Here is a 13,789-nt window from a genome sequence, read left to right as displayed (position 1 = left end):
CAGAAGAGAGAGAGAAAGAAGCAGAAGAGAGAGAGAGAAAGAGAAGCAGAAGAGAGAGAGAAAGAAAAAGAGAGATAACGGAAGACAAAATAATTATCATTGATACAAAATAAACTGTACAAAGAAAGGGCATCTCTTTCAGGCACAGAGTTGATTTGTCACGGAAACGGGGGCCTCATACAGCAGCTATATATATACACATTCAACTCATCTGACATGTGACATACAGAAGAGAAAAGGAAACCTTCATTCACTCATCATTGAGACTAGTCTGTCTGGGGAGCTTGGAGGAAGAAGCCAGGAGCATGTCTGTGGGGCTGTGGGGCCCCGGGCCCTTCATCGCCATGCCGGCCCCTACCATGGCTGGGTAGCTGCGGTTGCGGCGGATGCCTGCGTTCAGAGCGGGGCCGAGGCCCCCTATTGGACTGGCCACCACAGAGGGGCCGAAGTGGGAAGGGCAGTGGAGGCCGCTGAGGGGCCCCAGCATGGTGGGCCCCGTGGCCCCTGATAAAGAGGGGCCGGCCCCAGCCACGCTGAAGCGCTTCAGCTTGTCCACCAGCTTCAGGTTGTGGACGCTGACGTCAATCTGACACTCGCTGTCCGCTGACTCACTGCTCCGGGCCTCCGCCCTCACCTCCTTCAGGATGGAGCTGGCCGGCTTTGACGCCAGGAAGTTGTCATAGGGCGGGGCACTGGGGCTGAGGTCGAAGGGGCCGCTGGGTTTGGAGCGGAGGGAGTGGTGGGTTGGGGAGTTGGGCGGCGTGGAGGGTAGGGTATCGGGGGGCCGAGGCGGTAGGAGCAACGGTGCCCCCCCAGTGGGGATGGAGGTGCTACAGTCTGCCCGGTCCCAGCTCTGAGGGTTGTAGACTGCTGCAGAGATGCCTCGCTCATGGAGGAGCCGCACCAGACCTCCACTAGTGCTCATGGTCTTGGTGGAGTCTCTCAGGTTGGTGAAGGACTCGGCCGCCAGGCTGAGGCGGCGCGGGGTGCAGGGGGTGGAGCAGGGGGTGGATCTGACGCTGTTGCTGCTGGTCATGACGCAGGAGGCAGTAGGGCCCGACATAAGGCTGAAAGAGGGAGATGGAGAAGCACACAGACAGACAGTCACACACACATACTGCTATACAGTTAGCTATACAGTCAGCTATACTTCTATACAGTCAGCTATACTGCTATACAGTCATCTATACAGCTATACAGTCAGTTATACTGCTACACAGTCAACTATACTGCTCGACAGTCAGCTATAAAGTCAGCTATAAAGTCAGCTATACAGTAAGCTATACAGTAAGCTATACTGCTATACAGTCAACAACACAGTCAGACATACTGCGATACAGTCAGCCATACAGTCAGCTATACTGCCAGCTACACAGTCAGCTATACTGCCAGCTACACAGTCAGCTATACTGCCAGCTACACAGTCAGCTATACTGCCAGCTACACAGTCAGCTATACTGCCAGCTACACAGTCAGCTAGACAGTCAGCTATACTGCCAGCTACACAGTCAGCTATACTGCCAGCTACACAGTCAGCTATACTGCTACACAGTCAGCTATACAGTCAGCTATACTGCTACACAGTCAGCTATACTGCTATACAGTCAGCTATACAGTGAGCTATACTGCTACACAGTCAGCTATACTGCCAGCTACACAGCCAACTAACTAACTATACAGTCAGCTATACAGTCAGCTATACTGCTACAGTCAGATATACAGTCTGTTATACTGCTATACCATCAGCTATACAGTCAGCTCAACAGTCAGCTATACTGCTATACAGCCAGAAATACAGTCAGCTATACTTCTATACAGTCAGATATACAGTCATCTATACTGCTATACAGTCAGCTATACAGTCAGATATACTGCTATAGTCAGCTATACTGCTATACAGTCAGCTGTACAGTCAGATATACAGTCAGCTATACTGGTATACAGTCAGATATTCTGCTATACAGTCAGCTATACAGTCAGCTATACAGTCAGCTATACTGCTCTACAGTCAGCTATACAGTCCGTTATACTGCTATAGTCAGCTATACTGCTATACAGTCAGCCATAAAGTCAGCCATACAGCAATACAGTCAGCTATACTGTCAGCTATACTGCTATACAGTCAGCTATACTGCTATACAGTCAGCTACACTGCTATACAGTCAGCTACACTGCTATACAGTCAGCTACACTGCTATACAGTCAGCTACACTGCTATACAGTCAGATATACAGTCAGCTATACTGGTATACAGTCAGATATTCTGCTATACAGTCAGCTATACAGTCAACTATACAGTCAGCTATACTGCTACAGTCAGATATACAGTCTGTTATAGTGCTATACCATCAGCTATACAGTCAGCTATACTGCCATACCATCAGCTATACAGTCAGCTCAACAGTCAGCTATACTGCTATACAGCCAGAAATACAGTCAGCTATACTTCTATACAGTCAGATATACAGTCAGCTATACTGCTATACAGTCAGCTATACTGCTATACAGTCAGATATACAGTCAGCTATACTGGTATACAGTCAGATATTCTGCTATACAGTCAGCTATACAGTCAGCTATACTGCTATACAGTCAGCTATACAGTCAGTTATACTGCTATAGTCAGCTATACTGCTATACAGTCAGCCATAATGTCAGCCATACAGCAATACAGTCAGCTATACTGTCAGCTATACAGCTATATAGTCAGCTATACGGATATACAGTCAGCTATACTGCTATACAGTCAGCTATACTGCTATACAGTCAGCTACACTGCTATACAGTCAGCTATACTGCTATAGTCAGATATACAGTCAGCTATACAGTCATCCATACTGTCAGCCATACAGCTATATAGTCAGCTATACGGATATACAGTCAGCTATACTGCTATACAGTCAGCTATACTGCTATACAGTCAGCTACACTGCTATACAGTCAGCTACACTGCTATACAGTCAGATATACAGTCAGCTATACTGGTATACAGTCAGATATTCTGCTATACAGTCAGCTATACAGTCAGCTATACAGTCAGCTATACAGTCAGTTATACTGCTATACAGTCAGCTATACTGCTATACAGTCAGCCATAAAGTCAGTCATACAGCAATACAGTCAGCTATACTGTCAGCTATACAGCTATATAGTCAGCTATACGGATATACAGTCAGCTATACTGCTATACAGTCAGCTATACTGCTATACAGTCAGCTACACTGCTATACAGTCAGCTATACAGTCAGCTATACTGCTATAGTCAGATATACAGTCAGCTATACAGTCAGCCATACTGTCAGCTATACAGCTATATAGTCAGCTATATGGATATACAGTCAGCTATACTGCTATACAGTCAGCTACACTGCTATACAGTCAGCTACACTGCTATACAGTCAGCTATACTGCTATAGTCAGATATACAGTCAGCTATACAGTCAGCCATACTGCTACTCAGTCAGCTATACTGCTACACAGTCAGCTATACAGTCAGCTGTACTGCTATACAGTCAGCCATACTGCTATACAGTCAGCTGTACAGTCAGCTATACTGCTATACAGTCAGCTATGCAGTCAGCTATACAGTCAGTTATACTGCTATACAGTCAGCTATACTGCTATACAGTCAGCCATAAAGTCAGTCATACAGCAATACAGTCAGCTATACTGTCAGCTATACAGCTATATAGTCAGCTATACGGATATACAGTCAGCTATACTGCTATACAGTCAGCTATACTGCTATACAGTCAGCTACACTGCTATACAGTCAGCTATACAGTCAGCTATACTGCTATAGTCAGATATACAGTCAGCTATACAGTCAGCCATACTGTCAGCTATACAGCTATAGTCAGCTATACGGATATACAGTCAGCTATACTGCTATACAGTCAGCTATACTGCTATACAGTCAGCTACACTGATATACAGTCAGCTACACTGCTATACAGTCAGCTATACAGTCAGCTATACTGCTATAGTCAGATATACAGTCAGCTATACAGTCAGCCATACTGCTACTCAGTCAGCTATACTGCTACACAGTCAGCTATACAGTCAGCTGTACTGCTATACAGTCAGCCATACTGCTATACAGTCAGCTGTACAGTCAGCTATACTGCTATACAGTCAGCTATGCAGTCAGCTATACTGCTATACAGTCAGCTGTACTGCTATACAGTCAGATATACAGTCAGCTATACAGTCAGCCATACTCCTCAGCTATGACAGACACAGCCAGTCAAGCTATACTGATGATTCAAGCTTTAATATTACTTGCTATTGATAACATCCACATGACAATATTTTATAAGAGTCAACACAGATGGAGTTAAAAGACCACTCAATAGCTCCTTCTAGAGCCTTGGCCACACAATAGCTATACAATAGGTTGATTTTAGTATGATCATCACTGATCATCAATGTTAGTTCCCTTTTTTAGTACACACACTGATGCAGACTAGTACAATAGAGAGGGACTTCCTGCTACAATGTACATAAACTAATCAATCACTGTCTATATCAATATCAGATCAAATACAAAATCTAATTTTATAATATTAATATCGAAATCTCACTGACAATTTAATTAATAAACAGACAAATCAATAAGACACTGACAAGGTTATCTGAATGTTAACCCAAACACATGCAATTTCAACCCCAGATACCATTTCCTGGAAAACCACCAAAGGAAATTTGCTAATCAATTAGTATCAGAGACGCAGTGCTAACACACTTATACAAACCAGTGTCATGAACACTGTTCCAAACAAAGTTAAGTAAGCAATGAACACCCACAAGCTTAGCATCAATCATCAGACCACAATCAAGTTGTATTGTATGAATCAATGCCAGGGTCAGGACCAATCATTATATTATGCAAGACATTTTGATCTGATTGTCATTGATTAGAGAGTCTCAGCCCTTTGGTGAGGAGCTGTTCTAGATTTGTTTGACTGACAGTTGACAGGAGGGAGGTTAGAGGGCTTAGAGATCGAAGGAAGCAGGATAGTTAGAAGGAGACAGCGAGGCAGGAACATCCCCAAACTACTGAGTCAGACCCTGGACCCCCTACAACGAGGCCATGCTACTAGTCATGTGACAGGTCTCACCCACGGAGCGGGAGGGGGCGTGGCTCAGTCAGCCCTAAGTCAGCCCTCAGAACAACATGATAGAGCGGCTTCCTCTTCCTCATCACATGACCTGGAGGGGAGGGGGGCAATTCAACCAACTTTATTTATCCAAGAGGGGCAATAATAGCTGTCAGACAGCGGGTATGTGCTGAACACAGTTTGGCTCAGCCAGGGCAAAGGAAAACGTACTTGTGAATGAAATCATGACTAACTTACTTTATACATCATTATTAATTCATTTTTTAAATCTGAGTCAGTATTTCCTTCAGCAATATGGACTGATTATTATCCTCTCTGTATTATCACCCTCAGCCCAACGCTGAAAGCCAAGGTTTCCATTGTCTGCAGTGATAGCGGTTCAGACAGACACTGCCACCTAGTGGCTACAGGGGTGCACTGCAGTGTCAGGATACATCCCAAATGGCAACCTATTCCCTATATACACTGTAGTGCACTTCTTTTGACCAGGGCCCATAGTGGATAGAGAAGCCATTTGGGACTCCACCAGTGTGGGGTCGGAGGGTTGTCTAACCTGGGGGTGACTCTGGTCAGCTCGTCTGAGGGGTGCATGATCCGACAGGTGGTGAAGGTATAGGTGGAGCTGGTGTTGGACATACATTTACCAGGGTAGTGGGCTGTAGACAGGGAGAGAAGGGGAGAGAGGGAGAGAAGGGGGGAGAGTGGAGGGAGGGAGGGAGGGTTATTACTGGGCACAGAGGTACCAACATTTTTCTTTACACAAAACTTAAAATCCAACACTCAAAGACACAGAGTGGATGGTTTAAAGCTGCATCAATTGCAAAGATGAAACCGCTGTATTTTTGCCTGTAGATGCCGTTTTAAACCATTGAAAACATTTGATAGGCAGATAAAGGAATGACATATAATGACAGTTAATGAACAATGATTTCAGCAGATTCCTAACATCCCAGGCATGAATTAGTGTTCCACTCTAACATAGGGATTCTCCATAGGGAACACAATGCAGGGTTAAACTAAAAACACTGCAGATAAGTGGTGTGTTGACTGTTTGGAGCTGTGTGTGGACTCTGCAGTGGTGTGTTGACTGTTTGGAGCTGTGTGTGGACTCTGCATTGTTGACTGTTTGGAGATGTGTGTGGACAGTGTTGACAGTTTGGAGCTGTGTGTGGACTCTGCAGTGTTGACTGTTTGGAGCTGTGTGTGGACTCCGCAGCTCAATGTCAAAGGCAGGAGCTGAGGTGACATTCACACCACTTCACCCCATAATGATTCCTAGGAAACAGGGTCATGGACAGAACATTTGTCCCAAATGGCACCCTATTTGCTACATAGTATACTACTTTTAACCAGAGCACTATGGTCCAAGGTCAAAAGTAGTGCACTATATAGGGAATAGGGTGCCATTTGGGACACAGCCCCAGAGTCCCTATCTTTGACGGCAGTAGTGTCATGTGAGTTTCTGGGCAGCTGTGAGAGCATGGTGTTGTTAATAGATCACGGTCATCTGATACCACGACACCCAAACCACAGTGACCTGGACACTGGCCATAGGTTGTACATACTCAATCTGGAGTGTGTGACATTCGTATATGTAGGTTTATACTACGTCACTACATTACTATGTAGGTTTACACTAACACACGACATCTCTAATAATTGGCTTTTTGAGTGAACTTCATGCCTTTGAGATTAAGAATGCTGTGATGGAAGACATGAACAAAATCACAACTTTCTCAGGAGTGACAATGATGATTTGACACCAGATTGGACACAAATTACTTGAGTGGATAGAAGAGGTGATCAGAACTGGATGATTTAAATTAATCTGAATTCGTAAGGAAGGAAGGATCTTGAGATTTTAGGAAAAGTGTGAATGTGTGAGAGAGTTGGAGATTAAAGATGACACTGAAATAAATACAACTCAATATACTCAAAAGGGGCTTGACAGTAGGACACCTCAGGATGAGGTGGGTGTGTCTGGACTCGTCTGGATGAGGTGGGTGTGTCAGGACACGTCTGGATGAGGTGGGTGTGTCTGGACACGTTGGGATGAGGTGGGTGTGTCTGGACACGTCAGGATGAGGTGGGTGTGCCTGGACACGTCAGGATGAGGTGGGTGTGCCTGGACACGTCAGGATGAGGTGGGTGTGTCTGGACACGTCAGGATGAGGTGGGTGTGCCTGGAGATGTGTGCATGAGCATGGAGGGATCGGGGACCGACGGACAGGCAGGGAGGGGAAGGCAATGGCCAATGAATGCCCCAACATCCTGTGGTAGAAGGGTGGATTAGGGACGTCTGGTGCCTGTGTGACCCATTTAGAAGGCTCCCTCACCGGACAACCCGTCAGCGGCTGCAGCCTGATCCTGGTTCTCCTGCTTCTCGCTGTCTGGAGGTGCGGGCGACAACAGTGGTGTGCTGCCTGGGCCCAATGTCTCGCCCTCTTCCTTGGCTTCTCCATCACCTCCAACCCCACCCTCTGGAAGGTTGTTGTTGATGGCTCTGCCGCTGCAGGTGGAGGAGCAGGAGGTGGAGCGGGTACGGAGGCCCTGCCGGCTGAGGATGGCGATGCCACTACAGTCTGAGGTAGAGCCTGAGGTAGAGAGGTTGTGGACAGACAGGTCGTCTGAGTCCTCCACTACCTCAAAGTCCTCCTCCTCAAAGTCAGTGAACTGGTAGATGTGCTCCAGGTCTAGTTCCAGAGGACGGAAGCCCTTGGTGACCACACCAGGCCGCGTGTCCAGGATCCCACCCAGGTTGGGCTGGGCCAGCTGCTGCCACTGGTGCAGGGTGGCCGAGCCTGGGAGGGAGGGAGGGAAAATATAAAACGTTAAACACACACATCTGCATTTGTTTTTGCTGCATTTCTATATAGGCTTCTATCTTAAATGGGTTTCTATGGTAATGCATCATAATATAGGCTTCTATGTTAAATGGGTTTCTATGGTAATGCATCATAATATAGGCTTATATGGTAATGCATCATAATATAGGCTTATATCTTAAATGGGTTTCTATGGTAATGCGTCATAATATAAGCTTCTATGTTAAATGGGTTTCTATGGTAATGCATCACAATATAGGCTTCTATGTTAAATTGGTTTCTATGGTAATGCATAATAATATAGGCTTCTATGTTAAATGGGTTTCTATGGTAATGCATCATAATATATCAGCTGCCATCATACATCATAAGATGGCTGGAGAAACGTAACAGAAATGGCCTTCCCTCTCTAGACCACTGATATAAATCTGGATGTGAACAGATACGGTAGAACATGAAGGGTGTTTAAGGGCATCTAAATATAGCCCCTTTACATTGCTCTCTACATATCCACATGCATACTCTATGAATCCAGGGAGGTCAGGGGTATCCATGTCCAACAACATTACTCTACTTTAGTAGTAGCGTTCCCTCCTTTCTAACAGACAGAGCTGCCTTTGTATGGCAGTTCATCCTGTAGGTCGTAAACCAAGTGACATCACCATTCAACATTGGGTTGAATTGAGCTAAATCTCAGGGGAAAGCCTGAGAAGAACAGTTAAGGGAAAGGCAGTGTAACTATACAGTAGGTCTGGTCTATGTGTGGAGAGGGGCGACGATTTGGACTTCAACATGCATTGATGGGACTTGTGGAAGAGGTTGCCTTCACCCAGCTTTCACCCAGTTCTAGGGTGTTTACACCAAGTTATATTATCTCACTTGCAAGTAAGATATCAGTGTGTATGGCCACTTCTAGCAGTGGTTTCTGAAATGTACCTTTATTTCAAGTCAAATCTGTGGTTCTCCCCGTCCCTTATCAGATAGAGGAGTAAAGTCTTTCAAAGGTTAGGTACAGGCAAATATGTAGATTTTATTGGAAGAGCTAATAATGTAATAAGATGCACTGTACCTAACGTCTCAAGTCCAAACAGACTGATAATGTCATAAGATGCACTGTACCTTACGTCTCAAGTCCAAACAAACTGATAATGTAATAAGATGCACTGTACCTCACGTCTCAAGTCCAAACAGATTGATAATGTAATAAGATGCACTGTACCTAATGTCTCGAGTCCAAACAGACTGATAATGTAATAAGATGCACTGTACCTAACGTCTCAAGTCCAAACAGATTGATAATGTAATAAGATGCACTGTACCTTACGTCTCAAGTCCAAACAGATTGATAATGTCATAAGATGCACTGTACCTTACGTCTCAAGTCCAAACAAACTGATAATGTAATAAGATGCACTGTACCTCACGTCTCAAGTCCAAACAGATTGATAATGTAATAAGATGCACTGTACCTAATGTCTCGAGTCCAAACAGACTGATAATGTAATAAGATGCACTGTACCTAACGTCTCAAGTCCAAACAGATTGATAATGTAATAAGATGCACTGTACCTTACGTCTCAAGTCCAAACAGATTGATAATGTCATAAGATGCACTGTACCTTACGTCTCAAGTCCAAACAAACTGATAATGTAATAAGATGCACTGTACCTCACGTCTCAAGTCCAAACAGATTGATAATGTAATAAGATGCACTGTACCTAACGTCTCAAGTCCAAACAGATTGATAATGTAATAAGATGCACTGTACCTTACGTCTCAATTCCAAACAGACTGATAATGCCATGCAAATGACTGACTGGCTTCAAAAGATGCGTAAAACAGGTAGCAAAAATAAGCAATAATTAGACTTGAAATAAATCTTAGTGTATATTATTATAGTGTAATGATAATGTAATAACAGTGTAATAATGTAATGAACAGGCAAGTGTTGATTTATGGGGCGGCAGGTAGCTTAGTGGTTAAGAGCGTTGTGCCAGTAACCGAAAGGTCGCTGGTTCTATTCCCCGAGCCGACTAGGTGAAAAATATGTCGATGTGCCCTTGAGCAAGGCACTTAACCCTAATTGCTCATGTAAGTCGCTCTGGATAAGAGCTTCTGCTAAATGACTAAAATGTAAATGTAAATATTGATTCATTGTGCATGTTAATGGTGTTGTCCCCAGGTGGCACTAGAGACCCAGATTAGATACTGTACTACTGTATAACCTGACCGTGGCCACGTCCCAAATGGCACCCTACATCCCTATATGGTGCACTACTTTTGACCAGGGCCCCTTGATCTCTGGTGATATTTCAATCAACCATTAAATCTGACTAAAAAATAGAAAAACATGTCAAAAACAACATTAGGAAAAGAAATATATTTAGTATTTTAGCAAAGGAAAATACTCTACGTAAGAAACATTTTGATAAAAATGTGAGGAACTTATCTTTTATTTGGTTAAACGTGTGCTTCATACCTATAATATAACTGCGTCTATCGATTCAAAATAACACAGTTTCAAACTTGTATTTCAAACAGTTTCATTCAGGTTCTTTCAGGAGATAACACAAATATGCAGCAAATCTCTTTTTAACTGCTTTTTGCAGATGCCTGACATGTTTGGAGATCATTTCACATGGACATAGAGTAACAGGCTGTACAGCTGTGCTTAATGTGATCCCTCCTTGATAAAACATAGGATGAGTAGCACATGGCCTCAATGTTGTTGTGGAAAAGACCAGCGACAGGTCTAGATTTGCTTTGCATGATAACATTGTAGGCTAAACTAATGTGTCAGGCAGGGCTAGTGGCAGTGGGCTGTTCTAACTCTAAGTCTGACTAAGTCTGAGTCTAAGGGCTCAGACACACCAATACAGTTTGCTGGAACTTGGCTCCTCTGAAATAATTTGCGAACCGAGTGCGCACCGATTTTACATGTAGAATTTTCGTCAGTCAGACATCTACAGCGGGTGGTCCCTAAAACACAGCACGCTGAACGATCGGCATACGAAAGCTAGATCCACATTAAGTACGATGTATGTGAGCCTCAACTCTAACTGTAGATCTGGAACCAGCAGCGGCGCTGGGTGTGTCTGAAGTAGGAGGAGTACTGAGAGGCTGCACTCGTCATGGTGCATTAGCTCCCACAGCGTGTCAACCAGCAGCAGGGTGAGAGGTCGCGGGGGTGGTGGCGGGGGGAGTCACCTTCCAGTGGCTTGACGATCTGCAGCTTCTCCGGCAGGTAGGAGCGGGAGCTGAAGGAGTACCCAGACCAGACGGAAGAGGAGTGGGTTCCTCCCAGGGACATGATGCTCTCTGTGGGGGTCATACTGCCGCTGTACACCTCTCCCTTCTCCACCAGCCCCTGGAGCTTCCGATCCCTCTCCTCCTCGAAGAAGCGGCGCTCGCTCAGGTAGTTGTCCCGCCGCAGGGAGAGACGTCGGAGGGCTGCTTCCAGATCCTGAGAGCCCGGCGTTCCAGGGGTCCCTGGTTTCTTGTTGGAGTCATCCACACTGGGGGGAATAAAGCAGAAGCCGACATGAGTCTTGGCCATCAACCTGCATTAGTCCTATTCAATGGTACAAGTCTAACAAAAGGTCCTATAACTGGTCTGCTGTACTCAATGACAGGCACTGGTCCTTTACATAACAACGTGCGTGCATCGCAACAAGACATGCTGATGACATCAACAAAGCAAAAAAAGAGTAAACCGTTGTTATTTGTGGTTGGCATTCCTAATAACAAAAATCACCAATGGTCACTTGACATCAACACAAGACGTTTTCACTTTCCTAGCATTTTGTGCAGTGCCACAACATAATCAGTTCAACTGCAGTTACATGAGAAAGTACTGTTTGGCTTTATTGTACCGTGGTTGCTATTGGGAACTAGAAAAGGCACACTTCCTCCTCTCCCTCTTGGTTTACCTAGCAAAGCCATGACATTGCTGGCAGTGTTGTTGTATAGCCTGCAAAGTGCTTAGTAACCCTAACCCTGACTCTATTCAAAATACAACGATAGCAGACATGCATTCAGGAAACCATGTGCGCCATCTTGTTTTACACTCTGATAAGACTTTACTGGACAACTACATGGATGGGAAGACCTATGAGCTGTTGTTACAGCCAGAACTTTACTAGATCAAGAAGAGAGAGAATGCGGGATAGAGAGAAAGAAGTACAGAGGGCAGGGAGAGAGAGACAGATAGGCAGGGAGAGAGAGAAGTACAGAGGGCAGGGAGAGAGACAGAGAGACAGGTAGGGAGAGAGAGAAGTACAGAGGGCAGGGAGAGAGTGAGACAGGTAGGGAGAGAGAGAAGTACAGAGGGCAGGGAGAGAGTGAGACAGGTAGGGAGAGAGAGGGAGACGTACAGAGGGCAGGGAGAGAGAGAGACAGGTAGGGAGAGAGAAGTACAGAGGGCAGGGAGAGAGAGAGATAGGTAGGGAGAGAGAGAAGTACAGAGGGCAGGGAGAGAGAGAGATAGGTAGGGAGAGAGAAGTACAGAGGGCAGGGAGAGAGAGAGATAGGTAGGGAGAGAGAGAAGTACAGAGGGCAGGGAGAGAGAGACAGACAGACAGGTAGGGAGAGAGAGAAGTACAGAGGGCAGGGAGAGAGACAGACAGACAGGTAGGGAGAGAGAGAGAGAAGTACAGAGGGCAGGGAGAGAGAGACAGACAGGTAGGGAGAGAGAGAAGTACAGAGGGCAGGGAGAGAGTGAGACAGGTAGGGAGAGAGAGGGAGACGTACAGAGGGCAGGGAGAGAGAGAGACAGGTAGGGAGAGAGAAGTACAGAGGGCAGGGAGAGAGAGAGATAGGTAGGGAGAGAGAGAAGTACAGAGGGCAGGGAGAGAGCGACAGACAGACAGGTAGGGAGAGAGAGAAGTACAGAGGGCAGGGAGAGAGACAGACAGACAGGGAGAGAGAGAGAGAAGTACAGAGGGCAGGGAGAGAGAGACAGACAGGTAGGGAGAGAGAGGGAGAAGTACAGAGGGCAGGGAGAGAGTGAGACAGGTAGGGAGAGAGAGGGAGACGTACAGAGGGCAGGGAGAGAGAGAGACAGGTAGGGAGAGAGAAGTACAGAGGGCAGGGAGAGAGAGAGACAGGTAGGGAGAGAGAGAAGTACAGAGGGCAGGGAGAGAGAGAGATAGACTGGTAGGGAGAGAGAAAGACTTCATGTTCAGCGAGAAAGAGTTCACATTCACAGAGAGAGAGAGAGAGAGAGTTAGTTCACATTCAGAGAGAGTTCACATTCAGCGAGAGAGTTCACATTCAGCGAGAGAGTTCACATTCAGCGAGAGAGTTCACATTCAGCGAGAGTGTTCACATTCAGCGAGAGTGTTCACATTCAGCGAGAGTGTTCACATTCAGCGAGAGTGTTCACATTTAGAGAGAGAGAAAGAGAGAGATTTCAAAGTGAAAGAGCCAGCCAGCCAGCCAGCCAGCCAGTAGAGTCATGGGTCAGTCCCAGCACCTGTGGTCAGGCGTCTCCAGTATGAAGCTGTTGCTGCGGTTGTCTCTGAGGATGCTCCCCATATCTCCTCCGTACAGGCTGGAGTGGGGCGTGGACAGGCAGCTGGAGTGGCCCGAGTTCAGACAGGACGACCGGTTGGAGCCGGGGATGTTCATGGGAGACGGGGCCAGAGAGGAGTGCTGACGCATCAGGTTAACGTTTTTCACGGTCTCAAACACACGCTTGGGGTGCAACCTACACACACACATACCATGGACATGGACACGGACACACACACACAATATCAGCGTAGCTCTAAAATGGGGTTAGGGTTAGATGTACTACAGCAGATATTGTTATTGAATAGAGATATTAGTATTGGATGAGGGTC

General features: G+C 45.8%; 1 protein-coding gene across 11 annotated transcripts in view; it reads right to left on the bottom strand.

The window, feature by feature from the left end:
- LOC121543298 (trafficking kinesin-binding protein 1) overlaps positions 1 to 13,789 on the bottom strand; it is a 60,349-nt gene continuing 46,560 nt past the window's right edge. For 9 of the 11 annotated variants that reach the window (XM_041853072.2, XM_045226261.1, XM_041853065.2 and 6 more), the window contains 5 exons: positions 13,420 to 13,653; positions 11,154 to 11,461; positions 7,457 to 7,921; positions 5,674 to 5,776; positions 1 to 1,067 (listed from right to left, as the gene is read on the bottom strand). In XM_041853072.2, the coding sequence (XP_041709006.2) occupies positions 251 to 1,067; positions 5,674 to 5,776; positions 7,457 to 7,921; positions 11,154 to 11,461; positions 13,420 to 13,653 (1,927 nt within the window). In that variant the 3' untranslated portion in view covers positions 1 to 250. Of the gene's footprint in view, positions 1,068 to 5,120; positions 5,212 to 5,673; positions 5,777 to 7,456; positions 7,922 to 11,153; positions 11,462 to 13,419; positions 13,654 to 13,789 lie in introns of all 11 variants that reach the window. The other 2 variants (XM_041853073.2, XM_041853070.2) reach the window with 2 other exon arrangements.

Source organism: Coregonus clupeaformis, chromosome 17 (genome assembly GCF_020615455.1).
Source record: "Coregonus clupeaformis isolate EN_2021a chromosome 17, ASM2061545v1, whole genome shotgun sequence".
NCBI lineage: Eukaryota > Metazoa > Chordata > Actinopteri > Salmoniformes > Salmonidae > Coregonus > Coregonus clupeaformis.
Note: the sequence above shows the minus strand (reverse complement) of the source record. Positions and strands in the feature narration are given on the sequence as shown.